This window comes from Coregonus clupeaformis, chromosome 18, assembly GCF_020615455.1.
Source record: "Coregonus clupeaformis isolate EN_2021a chromosome 18, ASM2061545v1, whole genome shotgun sequence".
Classification (NCBI taxonomy): domain Eukaryota; kingdom Metazoa; phylum Chordata; class Actinopteri; order Salmoniformes; family Salmonidae; genus Coregonus; species Coregonus clupeaformis.
In genome coordinates, this window is record NC_059209.1 from 51,724,746 (window position 1) to 51,744,107 (window position 19,362).

Here is a 19,362-nt window from a genome sequence, read left to right on the forward strand (position 1 = left end):
TTCTAAAAAAGCCTGCAGAAAGACGTCCATGCCTCTACATTTCCATCTCCTCCCCCTACCGCTCTACCTACCTCCCCCTAAAGCATCCTCTCCCGGGAGAGGGGTCATGGTGGATGCTCATACGCTTTGGTGGATGCTTTGGCCAGTCTAGAAAGGAGGGACAGTTAGGGGCAGCCGGACTGCATGTATTTTCCTTGTTTGCTCCTAAACCTTACATATGATGGAGATATTTATGAGGCGAACATCTTTGTCCACTACATATTGATATTTCTAATTGTTCACAATCACTGAGTTACTGGTTCACGTGGCAATCCTGAAAGCGATGAGGTCAAATACAAAATTCAGCTGAAATGTGGTCAATGTTAGTGCAGGAATAAAGCACACGAGTAGCATGTGATTTTCTTTAATATCAAAGACAAAATCCTCACTTCCCCCTTGCCTTTACACACAGTTGAATCAGTATTCTCTAAAATGGACAATACCACTTTTTGTACATGTTGACAGTTAGTGGATATTTATGTTCTCCACAGGGCGAGTCCCTATGTTTCTCTGTTTCTCACGGAGACCTCTAATTATGTGCTCCAGATTACAGCCCGTCTCCACACAGCCTACAAGACCAGCTCACAGGGAGAGGGCCTGTCTTTCATCATATCACACATGTACAAACCTAACATATAAACTTTACGGTCTGCTACAAACATGTGCCTCAGAACTCATCCCTGCTGGCGCTGCAGGGATTCTGTTTTTGCCCATGGCTGTTTGGAGCACCTCATGCCTCAGCATTGCCGTAATAAGATTTTATATCATAGGTTGAAGAATTCAGTATGACAGAAAAAATATCATATTGATTTAGTTTTTGATGTTGTTATTCAGTACGTACAGGGAAGGTCAGGTATACACATGCTTGGCCATAGTGATAGATTTTTATTTCTCATTAGAATAATGCTGAGAGTTAAGCGATGCACTTCTTTTTCTGTTTAAGGACAAAATATTTGCTATGTAGCTGACAGACAAAGCTCAAGTGTGTTATTGTGAAGTGCGAGTTTGACTGTGTGAAGTATTACAAGCCTCCGTCAAGGTCTGGGATGAAGCTGTTGAGAGTGAGATTGTCCCCCTCGCTGTCCTCTGCGCTAGGCATTAGGGTTACATTGATTTTGGGGCATCTGGATCTCCCCTGGCCTCTATCAGTGGTATTGGTGGGGACCATTGCTGAGATGCACACCATCTCTGTGCCCTGTCCCTGCAGCCACTGGGCTCTGTGCCTGTATCTGCTGCCCCTCAACTTGGTCAGGAGGATGACGGTGCTGACTATGAACATTGTCATCAAAGCAGCCAGCACAGCGATGATGATCAGGCACTGACCTACCAGCCCTCTCCCCTTAGGGGTCATGGTCGGGCATGTCACTTTGTTCGAGACACTGACACTTCCTGGAATGGAGGATTTTGTTGTCCCTTCTGTGAAGGAGTTGATGGCAGTGGTAGGGTAGGGCGGTGGGGATGTGGTTGGCTGCAGGGCTGATGGGACAGGTGTTTGTTTAACTCTCACCGTGGTGTGGGAGAGCTCAGTCTCATGGTCTGTCTCTGAGGTTTCAGTTCTCACTGTTTGCTGGGTATCGGAGTCTTTGGTGAGGGCTACAGGGGGCGTTGTTTGATGTGGTAGCTCGGACAGGTTTGACTCCTGGGGTCCATGGGTTGCTACCTCCCCGTGGCTAGGTAGACGTCTTGAGACAGCCTTGCTTGACAGAACCAGAAGTAACACAAGAGCTGGAAATCTCCCAGGCCTTGGGGTAAACATAGTGGCAAAACTGCAAAGGGAAACGATAACAGCAAATATTGAAAGCTGAGTTGTACAACTGTTTCCTTGAACATAGACGTTCATCACAAAACTATAAGAGGTATAGCTATGCCCAATTCAAGCCTTCCTGTTTTACACTTCCTTAGCATGCGCTAAGGATGAACCAATGTGATGAGTGCTATGAGACAAAAAGTGTGAAAAAGTAACTTGCCATTCTGTAATATAGTGTGATACATTACAGGACACTGCACTGAACCGAAATTCCAGCACTGTCAAGCACAAATACCCAATACTTGTAATAATACTGTATACATTTGCTTAATATTTAAGATGCGATGTTGCTCATCAACATCACATCACTTTGAGCCTCTGTAAAGGGATCCATTTCCTTCACAAATAATATTAGTGATAGTGACTGACTGATAATCATCTGAGATGCAACCGCATGTAACTCTACCCCATCAGTGATGTTGCAACATTTCATCAGCATTTCAGAAAAAACAAATCAATCTAATTACAGGTTGTATATTTTTTTTTAAAGTGGAGACTTTGTAGTAAATGTATACTAGCTCATGCAGCCCACCACTAATGATCATCCCACTGCTATGACACTTACCCAAATGCTGGGGGAGAAGTCTTGTTTTGTGGTATATTGGCCCCTCAACCAGCAGATTGTTCCTCGTCAAGCAAGAAGCGAGACATTGGCTGATCTGTGAGGAATACAGGAAGCATGCTGCCTTTCACAGAAGTGAAGTGTTTTTTTTTTTTTTTTTTTACACTGACAAGTGTCAAGATGACAAATGAGGAATGGGGTATGGTCACATACATTGGTTTCAGAAACAATGAAAGCAAGAATCTCTTGAAAAAGAAGAGCAAGTATGTGAGAGCAACAGTATATGAGCGTACACTGTTAATACCTTGACATACAGTGCATTCGTAAAGTATTCAGACCCCTTCCCTTTTTCCACTATTACGTTACAGCCTTATTCTAAAATGAATTAAATAAATACAAAATCTTCATCAATCTACACACAATACCCCATAATGACAAAGCAAAAACAGGTTGCTATGAGACACGAAATTGAGCTCCGGTGCATCCTGTTTCCTTGATGTTTCTACAACTTGATTGGAGTCTACCTGTGGTAATTTCAATTGATTGGATATGATTTGGAAAGGCACACACCTGTCTATATAAGGTCCCACAGTTGACAGTGCATGTCAGAGCAAAAACCAAGCCATGAGGTCGAAGAAATTGTCCGTAGAGCTCCGAGACAGGATTGTGTCGAGGCACAGATCTGGGTAAGGGTACCAAAACATTTCTGCAGCATTGAAGGTCCCCAAGAACACCGTTGCCTCCATCATTCTTAAATGGAAGATGTTTGGAACCACCAAGACTCTTCCTAGAGCTGGCTGCCCGGCCAAACTGAACAATCGGGGGAGAAGGGCCTTGGCCAGGGAGGTGACCAAGAACCCGATGGTCACTCTGACAAAGCTCCAGAGTTCTTCTGCGGAGATGGGAGAACCTTCCAGAAGGACAACCATCTCTGCAGCACTCCACCAATCAGGCCTTTATGGTAGAGTGGCCAGACGGAAGCCACTCCTCAGTAAAAGGCACGACAGCCCGCTTGGATCAGCTTAATATTGCAGATAGATTGCATCTTCTATCAATGTAATTGTCTGCATCACTTCCAATCCCCCATGTTTTTTATATATATACTCCCCTTTATTACTTTTCAACCCCGCCATCATTTCCCTACTTTGAGTAAATTAGTGAACACCAATGCCCAGGCCTCTACTTCCGATCTATACTTACTATCTACACCTTATGGACAGAGTTAATTTTACAATAATTATATTATATATATTTTTTATTTTATTTTTTTTGCTCCTGAACTTCTTCTACTCTCAACCTCTCCGATCATTTTCATGATGTCCATCCGGTTTGCTTCTATATGCCATATCTTTCTAACTGTGCTCTTTCCCAAAAGCTCCCAACATACAACCTATATACTTATTATGGACACAGTATGCTTACATTATTAGCTATCTTTGTTATTATTTGTTGTTATTTGTTATTAGTCCCATCCTTCAACTCTATTCAATACCTCCCATCTATCTCTTAACACCATCCATATAGGATTTCTATTTGCCATTGTGATGTCACGAGAGGCTGTGTCCTGGAGGGACGTTACATCCCCCTGAGGTGGCTGCAAACCCAGACAGCTATGGCTCCATCTGCTGGTATGGTCGGGAACTCCACCCCTCTATGGCCAATCTTCCCACGCAGCTGAAACAAATGAGGAGCTGATGAGCTGAAGGTTGGGGAAGGGAAGAGACACAGTCTCCAACCTGGGCTCTCTGGAGGACAAGAGTGCTGCACGTCCACTTCCATGAGGAATATAAGGATTTGGAGATACTTACCTTTGGGAAAATACTCACCTTTGGATATATGCACCTGTGGAAATACGTGAGAGACATTTGGAAGGACTTTTTGCTGGGTTGGCCACTAGCTGCAACGTGGACTACAGTAAGGCTGGGGAAAAGTTATCTGAGCGAGTGAGAATTATGATTCTGGATGTGGAAGAGACATCCCTGAACTGTTAACCCTTAAAGAGCCACAAGAGAACAGAATTTTGTTATATTTCCGTTAATTTCCCAAGACCTATAATAAAATCCTTGTTTTGTTTGAACCTTGTCTCCTTGCACTACTTGAGCAATCCCGCTGAAAGCTGTGTAGCCTCTCGTGACGTCACAGATGGTGGAGAATACGGGCACGCTCAAGCGTTAATAGTGCATGTCAGAGGAGGATACCGAAGGTTTGATCACCCAGTTTTCCAAGTTGGCCGTAGGCTCCCCGCCGACTGAAATGGAGGACATATTGAAAGCCCCTTGTTGCTGGCCAGCAAGCCCAGATGCAAGCAAACGTGGCTCTCTTGGAGGAGCAAAAGAAAGCCAACCTTCTGAAGGCAGAGGAATTGCAGTTGCAGAGACAGAGGGTTGTCCAAAATACCCGCCCAATAAAGGCAAGTGACTTTATATCTAAGATGGGAGCTACCGGTGACATTGAGGCATACCTGCATGCATTTGAGGCCACGGCCACTAGGGAAGCCTGGCCCAAGCAACAGTGGGTTGGTCGGTTAGCCCCCTTTCTAACCGGGGAATCGCTGAATGCTGTCCGGGACCTGGGCCCTGACCAGGTTACTGACTATAATGCCCTGAAGTCTGAGATCCTCAGCAGATATGGACTCACAAAGTTTGGTATGGCCCAGCGCTTTCACGGCTGGACCTTCCAACCAGACCAACCTCCTCGGGCGCAGATGCATGAACTTGTCCGAATCGCAAGGAAATGGCTGGATCCGCAGAGGAATACAGCAGCGGCGGTGGTGGAGGCCGTTGTGGTGGATCGTTACCTACGCGCCCTGCCTTATGAGGCAAAACGGTTCATCAGTCAACAGGACTTGACCACGGCTGATCTGACCGTGGAAGCTGTGGAAAAGTACCAGGCCACAGCGGAGATGCTGAATGCTTCCAAAAGACCCCAGGAGTGCGGCCCCACCACAAATGGGAAGAACCCGTCCAAAGGACCCCAAGGTCTCGAACCCAGCCACGTCAGGACTTATCCCGGCTCCAGGGGGAGCCAGAAACCAGGCGGGTCCAAGAAGAGTACACCAGGAGGGGGAAACTCGACAGTGTTACCGGGTGTGGGGAGATGGGACATATCTTCTGGCAGTGTGGGAAACCAGCCGATGAACCTATGCCCACTGCGGAGTCCTCCAGCTCAGCACCCACACACCGTTTTGCCTCACTCTTGGGAGTCGTAGATGGCGGCCCAGATCGACCCCCCCACCTGCCCGGTAACTGTGAATCACCATGATGTGGAGGCCTTACTGGATTCTGGTAGCCGGGCCACCCTGGTGCGTAAGGATTTGGTGGGCCCAACGTGTCTGACCCCGGGAAAGTCCTCCCAGTTTCCTGTGTCCATGGGGACACCAGAGAATACCCCATTACTGAACTTACAATGACCAGCACACGGGAACCATACACACGACGGCGGGGGGTGGTTGATTCCCTCCCCGTCCCTGTCCTAATTGGACGAGACTGCCCAGCCTTTTACCCACTCTGGAGAGAGTCTCAGGAGAGGATAACCCGAGTACCTCGGAAACGGAGAGGCAAGACTCATCCTGGGAAGGCTCCGGTGCAATCCTCCGAGTTACTCACTCCCGCCCGGGCTCTGATAGGGATGGCAGGTGCCCAGACCGACACAGAGACGGAGCTACAGAATCTGGACAAAGAACTGTCTGGTCTGAAGGGGACCGCTGAGAGGTATCGTTTGTTAAAGCAACAGTTAGACATGAAGACAGAAGAGTTAGATATCCTCCAGGCTAAACTTCCAACAGAGCTCCTTCCCTAAGCAACAGGAGGAGCTGGAGAGGCTGCGCAGGACCATCGAGGAGTGTGAGGAGACCCTGCGCAGTAGTAAGGAGGTCCAGAAGAAGGCAGAGGAGAAGTACAAGGTGTTGGAGAACAAGATGAAGAATGCGGAGGCCGAGAGAGAAGGAACTGAAAGCTGCTCAACAGAAGCTAAACTCTGCTAAAACCAAGGCTGATGCGTTCAGTAAGAAACTCAAGGAGAGACAACAGGAGGCTGAGTCCCTGGTCCTAGAGTTGGAGGAGTTGAAGAGAGAGCAGTCTGGCAAGCACCACGGCAATGCGGACGCCCTCTCCCGGCGTGATGCCTTCTTCGCTGCCTTTACCCCGACGAGGACGTCGGTCCCGAGGAGGGGGATGTGTGATGTCACGGAGGCTGTGTCCTGGAGGGACGTTACATCCCCCCTGAGGTGGCTGCAAACCCAGACAGCTATGGCTCCATCTGCTGGTATGGTCGGGGAACTCCACCCCTCTATGGCCAATCTTCCCACGCAGCTGAAACAAATGAGGAGCTGATGAGCTGAAGGTTGGGGAAGGGAAGAGACACAGTCTCCAACCTGGGCTCTCTGGAGGACAAGAGTGCTGCACGTCCACTTCCATGAGGGAATATAAGGATTTGGAGATACTTACCTTTGGGAAATACTCACCTTTGGATATATGCACCTGTGGAAATACGTGAGAGACATTTGGAAGGACTTTTTGCTGGGTTGGCCACTAGCTGCAACGTGGACTACAGTAAGGCTGGGAAAAGTTATCTGAGCGAGTGAGAATTATGATTCTGGATGTGGAAGAGACATCCCTGAACTGTTAACCCTTAAAGAGCCACAAGAGAACAGAATTTTGTTATATTTTCGTTAATTTCCCAAGACCTATAATAAAATCCTTGTTTTGTTTGAACCTTGTCTCCTTGCACTACTTGAGCAATCCCGCTGAAAGCTGTGTAGCCTCTCGTGACGTCACACCATATATATTTCAACCGTACTGTGATGTTTTACAAAAGTTCTGAACCTTTCTATTCTCATTGCTTCTACAGATTGTGAATTAAAAATAAACATTTTTGCTAAAAGTATTATTATATTATTGATTGATTGACTATGACTTTTCAGATCACACAGTAATGCTATCTGCAAGGTTAGCTCCAGGTAAATATTGCAATCCTTTAGCCATTCCTGGACCTGTGTCCAAAAACAAGCTACAAATGGACAGAACCAAAACAAATGATCTAATGATTCTGTCTCTTCACAGCAAAATCTGCAGAGCTGGGAAGATTGTATCCCCCATATAAATAACATTCTATTGGTAGCAAGAATTTTATATAATAATTTAAATAGAAAGATTCTAATTTTTGAATCCGGTGTCGTTTTGCGTGTCAGTTCTTAAACACTATGCCATGGGATCGGTACGTCAAAGATCTCTTCCCAACTATTTTGCAATCTATATGGGACGGCTGTCAATCCTTTGGTCCTTAAGTGAAACTGATATACTTTTTTATTTATCACAGTTTTCCTTAACCAATTATGTTCTTTAATGCAAGGCCGACAGACAAGTTCCTTACTTTCTCCCCCTTCCACTTTCCTCTTCCACTTTTGTGGTAAGGCTGCAATTATTTGGTTGTAATTTTGGGTAGAGCAGACATTTCCATATGTTTTTGTTAGCTGCATGTGCGACATAACTCCACCAGTCCTACCGATTATATCATTTACGATGGTAAAACGATGGTAAATGATATCATTTACCTTTTTTAAACATTGTCAAAAAAGTTAGGTTTTTTGTCAATTAGTATATTTGAATTTAACCACAATATTTGTTGCATTATTTGAAATTGAAATTGCAACCAACTTTCTATGGCTTGTTTTAGAAAGAGTGATATTTGGGAGATTATTTCCTTTTCAAATAACTGCAAATGAGTTGTTGTAATCTGAATAAAGGGAAAAAGGCCTTTCTTGAACATTGGGTGAGACAATCTTACTAATTTGCTTGAGAACCAGTTCGGATTTAAGTATAACTTTTGTATGACTGAAGCTTTTAGTGATAGGTCTAATGCTTTAATATTTAATAATTTTTGTCCTCCGAATTCATATTCATTATATAAATATGCCCTTTTAATTTTGTCTGGCTTGCCGTTCCAAATAAAATTGAATATTTTTTTCTCATAATTTCAAAAACTGTTCGCTAGGCGTAGGCAAGACCATAAGCAAATAGGTAAACTGGGATAATACTAAAGAGTTAATCAGGGTGATTTTTCCACAAATTGACAGGTATTTTCCTTTCCATGGTAGTAAGATCTTATCTATTTTTGCTAACTTTCTATTAAAATGTATTGAAGTGAGATCATTTATTTCCTTTGGGATATGTATTCCGAGTATATCCACATCACCATCAGACCATTTTATTTGTAAACTACATGGTAATGTACATTTTTTATTTTTTAGTGATCCAATACGTAATATAGTACATTTGTCATAATTTGGTTGTAATCCAGAGAGGTTAGAAAATGTATCTAGATCCTCTATGAGGCTGTGGAGGGATTCTAGTTGTGGATTTAAAAGAAAACCTGAATCATCAGCGTACAATGACACCTTTGTTTTTAAGCCCTGTATTTCTAATCCTCTGATATTATTATTGGATCTGATTTTATAGCTAACATCTCGATGGCCACAATAGATAGATATGCCAATAGTGGACAACCTTGTTTCACTCCTCTTGACAGTTTAAAACTTTCTGAGAAATAGCCATTATTTATTATTTTACACCTAGGGTTACTATACATGATTTTGACCCATTTTATAAGAGATTCTCCAAAATTGAAATGCTCCAGGCATTTATATATAAACCCCAGTCGAATTTTACCAAATGCCTTTTCGAAGTCTGCTATGAATAGCAGGCCTGGTTTCCCATATTTTCCATAGTGTTCTATTGTTTCCAATACTTGCCTTATATTATCTCCAATGTATCTTCCATGTAAAAAACCTGTCTGATTAGAATGAATAATATCCGACAATACCTTTTTAATTCTATGCGCTATACATTTTGCTAGGATTTTTGCATCACAACACTGAAGTGTAAGGGGCCTCCAATTTTGTAAATGGACTGGATCTTTATATTTTTCACTTGTATCCTGTTTCAGTAATAATGAGATCAGACCTTCTTCTTGAGTGTCTGATAATCTACCATTTACATAGGAGTGGTTAAAACATGCTAATAACGGTCCTCTTAGTATATCAAAAAAGGTTTGGTATACCTCGACTGGTATGCCATCCAACCCTGGAGTTTTCCCAGACATAAAGTCTTTAATTGCATCCAGAAGTTCCTCCTCTGTAATTTCACCTTCACATGAGTCTTTCTGTGTGGCTGTTAATTTGACATTATCAATAGAAAAAACATCTCTACAATTAGCTTCAGTTAGAGGAGATGGAGGCGACTGAAAAGAAAACATATGCTTAAAGTACTTTGTTTCTTCCTTCAAAATATCATTTGGTGAATTATGGGTGACTCCGTCAATTGTAACCAGTTTCATTAAGTTCTTTTTGGTAGCATTCCTATGTTGAAGATTAAAAAAGAATTTGTGAATTTTTCCCCATATTCCATCCAGTTTGCTTTATTTTTATAATATATTACACTTGATCTTTCTTGAATAAGTTTCTCCATTTCTTTTTGTTTTTCCTCTAATTTATTCTGAGCCTCTATGTTACAGTTATTGCCATCTATCTGTTTTGTTAGACTTTCTATTTCCTTTGTTAGTATAAACTCTTTTGACCTAAATTGCTTTTGTTTTCGAGATGAATACTGAATTGCATGGCCTCTAAAGGCACATTTAAAGGTGTCCCATACAATAAGGGGATTCGCTGTACCTATGTTATGTTGGAAAAAGTCAGTTATAAATTCCTTTGTTCTAATTATAAATAAATTACCATCCAATAGGCTTTGATTACATTTCCAATATCCTCGCCCACGTGGAAATTCAGTAAGAGTAATGTATATGCCTATTATATGATGGTCCGACCGCATTCTGTCCCCTATCAACACTTTTTTTACTTTTGGTGCCAACGAGAATGAGATAAGAAAGAAGTCAAGAAGTCAACGCCCGCTTGGAGTTTGCCAAAAGGCACCTAAAGATTCTCAGGTCTGATGAAACCAAGATTGAACTCTTTGGCCTGAATGCCAAGCGTCACGACTGGAGGAAAACTAGCAATATCCCTAAGGTGAAGCATGGTGGTGGCAGCATCACGCTGTGGGGATATTTTTCAGCGGCAGGGACCGGGAGACTAGTCAGGATCGAGGGAAAGATGAACGGAGCAAATTACAGAGAGATCCTTAATGAAAACCTGCTCCAGAGCGCTCAGGACCTCATTCTGGGGTGAAGGTTCACCTCCAACAGGACAACGACCCTAGGCACACAGCCAAGACAATGCAGGAGTGGCTTCAGGACAAGTCTCTGAATGTCCTTCAGTGGCCCAGCCAGAGCCCAGACCTGAACCCGATCAAACATCTCTGGAGAGACCTGAAAATAGCTGTGCAGCGATGCTCCCCATCCAACCTGACAGAGCTTGAGAGGATCTGAAGAGAAGAATGGGAGGAACTCCCCAAATACAGGTGTGCCAAGCTTGTAGCGTCATACCCAAGAAGACTCGAGGCTGTAATCGCTGCTTCAACAAAGTACTGAGTAAAGGGTCTGAATACTTATGTAAATGTGATATTTCACTTTATTTTTACATTTGCTAACATTTCTACAAACCCATTTGTGCTTTGTCATTATGGGGTATTGTGTGTAGATTGATGAGGGGGGAAAAAACTATTCAATCAATTTTAGAATAAGGCTGTAATGTAACAAAATGTGGAAAAAGTCAAGGGGTCTGAATACTTTACGAATGCACTGTATCTCAGATATTGCTTGTTTGAAGATGGTCAAGTCATGTTTGCCGTTTGCCCACTCCTCTGGATCACTCATTAACTTGACACCAGAAAACAATTCTTTTTTTTCTTTATTCATTTTTCTGATAATTAATAAGTTTGATACTTGAAGCAGAAAAAATGAACAAAAATGCTTAACAGACCTCCACAAGAGGCTGAATTCTTGTTTGTTTTTCTTCTGTTATTCATTTCTCTCTTTTTGTATTCATAATACCTGTGATAGAATGGAGATTCTGTTCTGTCATGACGCATTATGGCAAGGGCAGGGAAAGCAGACAAGAGGAAACGTTCAAAACCAACCATAACCCAACTCCCAAACACACTTCAGCCCAAAACAATAAACAAAACAAATAAATGAAAACAAATATTTACAAAGCTTTAAATCATTTTCTAGGCCTTTATTTCAAACATCACATACATCTATCTCTCTACAGCATATTTATCCAACCTACAGTGTCCCTTTTAATAGCTATTCACTAATATTCCAAACATCACATCTCTCGCTGCCTTGAGTGGTCCAAGGAGGCTGAGGAGAAGCACTTACAGGGCAGTACAGGACAAGGCCCAAGACAACCTCCCCTGACAGATCAATATCATATCTCAGTAGAACACCTTGAAGTAATTCTCAACCCCAATAAAATATTACAGAACACCAGACGATGCATATTTAGTGTAAAACTGAATCCACGGATATAATCTTAGATCCTGGGAGGCCAAGATGGATTGATTGATATAAACTTACATTTCTCAGTGCTTTCTATGCCCAACACCCCACTGTCAAAGTTCCACTCAGGGTGCCTATCCACTCTCTCCTGCTAAATAACTCACACCATTCTCAAACCGCAGTCATCAATTAAGCACTTCCTGTGCACAACTATATGGCACTTTCTGATCTCTTCAGTGGTAACAAACTTTAAAGGCTAACAAACTCTGAAAGTTAAACCTAACCCACCCTTCCGCTGTAAAATAAGCATAACAAAAATAGCATGACAACAGAACTAATATCGCAGTTGGCAACACCATCAAATATTCGGACGATCCAAACAACTCCTTGTTCCTCTGATTCTCTAGTGATGTGACTGAGTATTTAAGGGGAAACTATTAAAAATCCTGATAAGGAAGTACACATAGTGGGATATCTGCAACGGGAGAGCCGGAGAAGGAAGCACAGGCTAAAACACACAGTATATAAACTACTATCACCACCACACCATCCAATTCTGTTATCATAGGCCAGAACCTTGGTCACACCCTACGGTGAACCCATATAATATCTAAAATCCTCCTCACATTTTCTATCTGGGAAAACAAAAACAAAACTCATAAAAAGGTGCATCCTCTACAACTCCAACCAGGCCAAAGACATATTCACACATCTCCACGTTACATCTTGTCAACCATGATCAAAACAGTCAAAATTGTTATTGTTTCAGACACATCCCGGTCACTCACCCTCTGGTTGGCTGTATGGATATGGGCCAATGAGGTGGTGAATAGTGAGCATCCTGGCAAACACAGCATTTCGCTACACCCGCAATAACATCTGCTAAATGTGTATGTGATCAATACATTTGAAGTTGATTTGAACACAAGGGCATGGTTCAACATTGGGGTTTATGACAGCACAGATTACACACAAACACCTCAGAGGCAGAACAAGGCTGATACACTGCTAAAAGTCTGTGGGAATGTTTACCAGCCTGGTAACCCACAATTCCATTGGTCCTTCTCTGGGCAGCACACAGGACATTGCCACAAGAACCCGTACAAGCCACCCAGGTGACTGCATATCATGTGTCAGCAGCAGCACTGTGACTTACAGTGCAGAGCTTATTATAGTACATACCTACCATCTGTGTCACAGGGCCAGAGTGGGACATACTAACAAACAAACAAGGAACATATTGGCAAACTATGGCACATTTCAGTTTCATAAGACTCAAACGCTAACAATGTTGATCGCAGAGGTCACCTAAATGATTCAAAAGGATTTTTGGATTGGGGCACGTGCATTGTAAACAACTCCAAACAAACCAGTTTAAGGGAAAATCTAAGGCTACGAGAAGTACAATGTGCAGGGTGACATCTCACCTGTCGTTTTCATCTACAAAGCTAAGGGGAGTCCACTGATAACCCTTTCTGTTCCTGGGACACAAAATTGATGGAGATTATCAAAACGTTGTTCAAGTTGCATACATAAGTTATACCAGGTATCAAATGATATGTAAGGACTGCATGTTTGCTGCTTGCTTAGTAAAACAAGCTAGAGAGTAAGAGATCAAAGATGGAGAAAGAACAGTGGAGAATGAATCTCTTGAGTAGAATATCTATGAATGTATTAACTCTGGTCAGGGTCAGGAGATGTTAGCAAGTGTAAAGACAGCGGTCCCGTTACAATCTAGTCCACTAAGATGGGAGGAGAGGGAAGGATTTAGAGGTTCAGAAAAGCCAGGCAGGAGAGCGAGAACCTTCACACTTACAGCCAGAATCACGCCACCACTTTTACACCTCAGAGTTTTTAGGCATCAAAGACAACAGAATTACTGTGATACATCAGGATCGAGTGTTTGATGGTCAGTCAGTTTCTCATGAGTTAGTTCTCCTCCATTGTCTTTTACAGTAATTGTTTGATTGTTTAAATCTCCCCCCCTTGCATTACCAGCCTATTGCATTGTCCCTTATAGTTTGTATTTTGAATCTTCCCGGAAAACAAAGAGAGAAAAAAGAAAAAGAAATACTGTCAAGGAGGTGTGTAAACAAAACTCCTTTAAAATTTGGCAACATAAGAAGTTGGGATATGGGGGAGACAAAATACTGCTACCTACATATAAAACATTTGGGTTTACCCAAATAGGAACGTTTCACATTGGAATTTTCTTGGTCACAATCTTAAAAGCAAAAAGAATATGTAAGACTTTTTCATTCAATAAACAAGACTAAACTGCCACTTATTAATAGGAATGGAATAGTTTGCCATATTTCTCTCTTATTCCATAATGTTAACTGAGGGTTAGGGGCTGACTAAGAAAAGTTAATCTCGGAATGTTGCTTGGGATTGTTGCTAGGCAGGTTTCAGGCGGAACGCTGTCATTGAGATTGGCAGTGACGGGTCCCGCCCACCTCCTAGCCAATGGATCGTCCTGAACTTTGGCGGGAGGGTCCTTAAATGGCGATCTTGGACATCTGCTCCTCGAGTTGGATGATTCGCTTCTCCTGACTGCTGACCAGGTCCTTGAGGGATTTGATTTCTTTCAAGACCTCATCCAGCTTGGCTTCGTTTTTCTGAGGAATACAGAGACAGAGCAAGACATGAGAGGCCCTTTCTGGAGATGTTTGTACCAGTCCTAGTATAGTTAAAAGCTTTTGCACCAAGACGAAATTGCTGTGAATTCAACAGATTTGGTATTTTGTTATCTGAAAAGAAATGTAGGGTCTACATTAGGGTTCCCTAACTTGCGGCCCGCGGACGATTTTATTTGGCCCCCAAATGAGCATTTAAAAAATATATATGTTTATTAAAGTTTTATTGTTGTACTGTAAAAACACCAGCAAATCAGTGCCAATGATTTTTATTTTGGAAATCTGTTCCAAAATATTCCCACCCATAATAATATGATCGAATACAAAATGTAAGCAAGTTTTGAAATGATTATGTTTTAGTCAAATATTATATCCGTTTTGGGCTTCTTGCGGTCATTTTGCAAATTATTTGTAATTATGTTCCAGCCCCCTGACCATCCACTCAAGAAAAAAAATCTGCCCGTGTCTGAATCTAGTTGATGATCCCTGGTCTACACACTGTATGTATATATATATATATATATATATATCTAGTGAATTTCCTCAGATCCATTCTATCCCTGCAGGCATGTTATGCTGCAGGCAGGCAGGGCTCCAGTACCCTGTGACACCCTGAGGGTTAACATGGTGCGCCCAGTCTGCCATGATTACAGGCCAGAGCTGCAGATAGATGCGGAGGCCAGGGCTGGGTCCCACGCGGGTGGCTGTGTTGTGGGCGAGGTGGGGCAGGACGCCCAGAGCAGCAACCGCCCCTCAGTTAGTGGGTCAGAGAGAGCGAGGGGGGTGGAGACTTCTAGTAACCACCTTATGAAGTCAGGCAGCCACCCCCCTCTTCACGTTCCAAGTCCCCGGCTGCAACATGTCGAGGCCAGGGCTGAACTAAAGGCCATTTAATGCCTGTTTCAGTGGTAAGGTGGTGGTGGGTGTGGTGATCATCAGACTAGTCCTGGGAAAGCACTGTACATACCCATGTAGATACATACTGTAATGTTGGTATACTGATCCAGTCTGGTGTCAACTTCCACTCAAAACACTAATGGCACATTGCACATACAGAATAATATCCTGGTGTCTGGTGGGTAGTACTTGTATCCATAAAATAGAGCAGTGTTTCCCAACTCCTGTCCGCTAGTACGTCCAACAGTACACATTTTTATTGTAGTCCCGGACAAGCACACCTGATTCTACTTGTCAACTAATCATCAGGCCCTCATTGAGTTTAATCAGGTATGTTAGTCCGGAACACAACACAAATGTGTGCTATTGAGGGTACTCTAGGACTGGAGTTGGGAACCAATGAAATAGAGTGGAGAGAGAATGTAACAGTCTCTCCAATACAACCCAGTCAGAGTCCTCCCCAGACAGAGACAGACAGTAATCCTCACTCTGGATGGAGTGGGCGAGGCAGACTTGTTGGCTGGGCCCCTTTTCTCCGCGTTCTTGCTCAGCTTGTTGTCCAGGATGTTCTTCTTGACCACCTTGAGGTCGCGGTTCTTGCCAGGGACGTAGCCGTTCTTCAGGGATATGAGGATGGGCTCGCCGTTCTTCCCCTCGAACCAATCCTCCGCCTCGATGGCACAGTCTGGTCCTGCCGTGTCTGGGTACAGGTCGTCCTGGAACAGGTCAGACTGCAGGGAGAGAGAGGAAAGAGAGAGGAAAGAGAGAGAGAGAGAGAGAGAGGGGCACAGAGACAGCTGTTAGAGAACACTGTACCAAATGCATAGTTCCAGTTACCAAGACACAGATTAAACATAATCCTGGATGAAAAAGCATTTTCAACTGAGATTCTTCATTGATCTTGCTTTCTTAATCTGTGTCCAGGAAATCACCCCACAATATTCTATAATCTATCCCTAGCCTCAAAACAGACAGCTTGAGTTAAATGTGGCATTGATTGTTGAAATCATTCATATATCGACTGTCTCTAGATCAGAATGAAGAAGCTCACCTTTCTGGGCACAGTCATGATGATCGGTTCACACTTCCTTTCGTGCAGTTTATAAAACCTGTCAACATAGAAGTACAAATAAGCATATTATTCACAACATCATATAAACAGGCCTACTGTCTAACATCCTTTTACACACACTGCAGCCCAGCCCAATGCACTTCTACTTCCAGGACACTGGCAATACTCTCAGGCAGCCTCAGTAAATATGGAGCTGTAGAACTGCATGGTACATGATTCTGGTTGGCAGGGCCTGAGTTAAACACAGTTTAGAAGGAAAGAGCTCTCCTCCAACATGTGGTTCTGTGCTGCCTCCTGGTGGACATGGACAGCTAATAGTGTCACATCACAAGTCATGCCTTCCATTTAGGGCCACCTCATTGACCCTCATCATAGACCCAGCCAAGCACCAAAACACTTGGTTCAACTAATCAACTAGACCTTGCTGAACTGGATCAGGGTTGTGCCCAACAAAGCATGATTATCAGATATGATAGAGCAGTCCTAAAATGGCTGATCCGTTTCCCTATCCAGCGAGCCCTACCTGGCGATCTCACACTTGTTGACGTCCAGACCTCTCTTGGGCATGTATCCCATCCCCCTCTGGGGCTCCTTGGTGGTGAAGGTGTTGAGGTAGTGGACAAATGGGGCCTCGTCTGTGATCTCAAAGTAGCGGATGCTGCTGTCACCCTACAAACCACAGAGACAAGATAACGGCCTTTTAGTGTTTGTCTGAAATCCTTTTTTTTTTTTGGGTTGATGACTTAATGAGCAGCAATAGACTAAAGTTTAAGATATAGTATGACGTTTTAGTAATGGCTTCATGGATAACACTTCATCATGCCTAACTTCATGGATCAAAGTAAGACCTGTTATACGTTACATGCACAGCAGATCAAATGGATGTGTATGTATGTAATCTCCACTTACCTTACCACACAGATAAACCACATTGGTGTCTGGGTCATAGAAGGGCAAGAGAACTCCATTGCTGGTGTCCATCTCATGCACTGAGATTGCCTCGTCCATGGCTTGCTGTAAATTAAACGTTGACATAAAGTCAGTTACTGAGCAGTCCAGTAACATCTTTAATATAGTGCACTACTTTTAATATAGTGCAAAAGTAGTCCACTATAAAGGGAATAGAGGGTGCCATTTGGGACTCAGCCCAGGAGTTGTGATGGTGAGGAGGACAGGGTGACCCACCGGGTTCCACAGGGCTAGCTGTCGCTCACTCATACGGCTGAAGCCTGTGGTGAACACGTTCCCGTCCGCCAGGAAGATGGCCCTCATCGGCCGCGCCCCCTCGTGTGCCTTTTCCTTCTCCTGTGACACAGAGGGTCAACATCAACATAATGTACGTACATCCTAAATCATCATCTCAGAGAGATCCCTTGAAATTAGATTCTTTTGGGGGAAAGTTACCGGAATTTGACAACCCTATACAGCAGATTTGTTAGTGAAAGTCCTGTCAGTGGTGCTCACCCCTACGATCTCCTCCTTGCGGGGGTCGATGACACGGATGGTCTTGTCCTTGCAGGCGGTGCAGATGAGGCTGCCGTTGCGGTTCCAGCAGGCGCTGAAGATGACATCAGGGTGCATTTCCTCCAGCTGAATCATGGCCTCGCCCGTCCCCACGTTCCAGATGATGATCAGGTTGTCACAGCCTGAGGAATACACACATTTAATATACACACAATACACAAGAGAAGCATGGACACAATACCACTGATATGGCAAGATAATACCATCTACAACTCTTAGTTCATTCTGGTTTGGTTTTGACATGGAGGACAGGGTCATTCTTAAAGGGATACTGTGAGATTCTGGCAATTAAGCAATGACGACGTCTACAGGTACAGTAGCATACGCTAGCGTACCTACTGCTCTGTTCAATCCTTAGGCATTTCTGAGTTCAACATTATTACATTGGAAATGTTTTACGTCAACATTTTTCAGAGACAGCCATGTATGCATTAATTAATCAATTATACAATCAATTTGACTTTGTTTTTACCACTAAGTACATAACATAATGGTAATCATTTATTTATAGTACGAAAATGCTGTATGTCGCTTTGGATAAGAGCGTCTGCTAAATGACTAAAATATAAAATGTTTAATTGGAATGGTAAATCTCTATTGATAAACTGGATAAATCAAGATATAGCCTAGGCCTATCTGCAATACAGATGAATGCATATTCAATAGGAGTGTGTGTGCATGCATTGAGTAATTGAGCTTGTTTTGGCTGATTTCATGGGGCTACAGATGACAATCTGTTTCCCTTCCATTTGGGATGTATTGTACTGTACTGAGCAACAACATTTGCATAGAAGTAGTTTATTTTTATAAAAGTGTGCGCTGTCTCTAACCAGTAATGACATCATTCACAAGAGGGGTGCGGCCTGTCATGGCCCACACACAGTCAGTTCGCTGAGGCAATAGATCATCTTTGGGAGAGACGTGAGCGAGTCCGATTAAGTGAATCAATAAAGTTTTGGTAGCAATCAGCTTTGAAATCAGCATATTTTGCGTTACAAAGTACTAGGGTAGTGAATTGATGTTGGCTTCAGCTAGTAAGGAAACTTAACCTACAAAGCTGGAAGCTACTGGTATCTTATTGCATTGTAAAGTGTTCTAGCCTGTAGACATTGTTTTGCGAACAGTAATGAACAGTTTCAACATTTCTACATGCCGTGTCGCATTATTCAAGTGTGTTCATTTCTGTGCAGCATGAGTGGGGAGCAAACCTGATGCAGCCCAGACTCCCAGTGCAGGCTAAGTGTAGCAGGCACGGTGCGCTCGCGCTAAGGGGGACATTGGCTGCGCTGATACAGAGTTGATCCGTGAGAAATTCGACAGAAGTAGCGGAAGTAACAAAAATTATAGTACCGAACCATTTTTTATGTTCTAGTATCGAATAAGTACAGGCATTTTGGTATACCATGCAACACTAGAGGACATTTTACATTTACAT

The 19,362-nt window shown here is 43.2% G+C and overlaps 2 protein-coding genes across 3 annotated transcripts in view; both read right to left on the reverse strand.

Annotated features, from left to right (window-relative positions):
- Positions 1 to 387: 387 nt before the first annotated feature.
- On the reverse strand, positions 388 to 2,500 carry selplg (selectin P ligand). The gene is made up of 2 exons (XM_041899796.1): positions 2,412 to 2,500; positions 388 to 1,805 (listed from the first exon to the last, which is right to left on the reverse strand). Exon 2 carries the CDS (start codon positions 1,793 to 1,795, stop codon positions 1,061 to 1,063), a length of 735 nt encoding a protein of 244 aa, XP_041755730.1. The 5' UTR covers positions 1,796 to 1,805; positions 2,412 to 2,500; the 3' UTR covers positions 388 to 1,060.
- A 9,017-nt stretch (positions 2,501 to 11,517) lies between these two features.
- The window catches only part of LOC121573995 (coronin-1C-A), a 54,498-nt gene continuing 46,653 nt past the window's right edge, over positions 11,518 to 19,362 (reverse strand). For both annotated transcript variants that reach the window (XM_041886458.2, XM_041886468.2), the window contains exons 5-11: positions 17,868 to 18,049; positions 17,589 to 17,708; positions 17,313 to 17,417; positions 16,927 to 17,072; positions 16,383 to 16,440; positions 15,820 to 16,062; positions 11,518 to 14,416 (exon numbers count right to left, since the gene is read on the reverse strand). In XM_041886458.2, coding sequence (XP_041742392.1) covers positions 14,297 to 14,416; positions 15,820 to 16,062; positions 16,383 to 16,440; positions 16,927 to 17,072; positions 17,313 to 17,417; positions 17,589 to 17,708; positions 17,868 to 18,049 — 974 coding nt within the window. In that variant the 3' untranslated portion in view covers positions 11,518 to 14,296. The remainder of the gene's footprint in view (positions 14,417 to 15,819; positions 16,063 to 16,382; positions 16,441 to 16,926; positions 17,073 to 17,312; positions 17,418 to 17,588; positions 17,709 to 17,867; positions 18,050 to 19,362) is intronic.

Excerpts from the sequence above, each read along its gene's own strand:
- selplg (XM_041899796.1), bottom strand. The coding sequence starts at position 1,795 with ATGTTTACCCCAAGGCCTGGGAGATTTCCAGCTCTTGTGTTACTTCTG.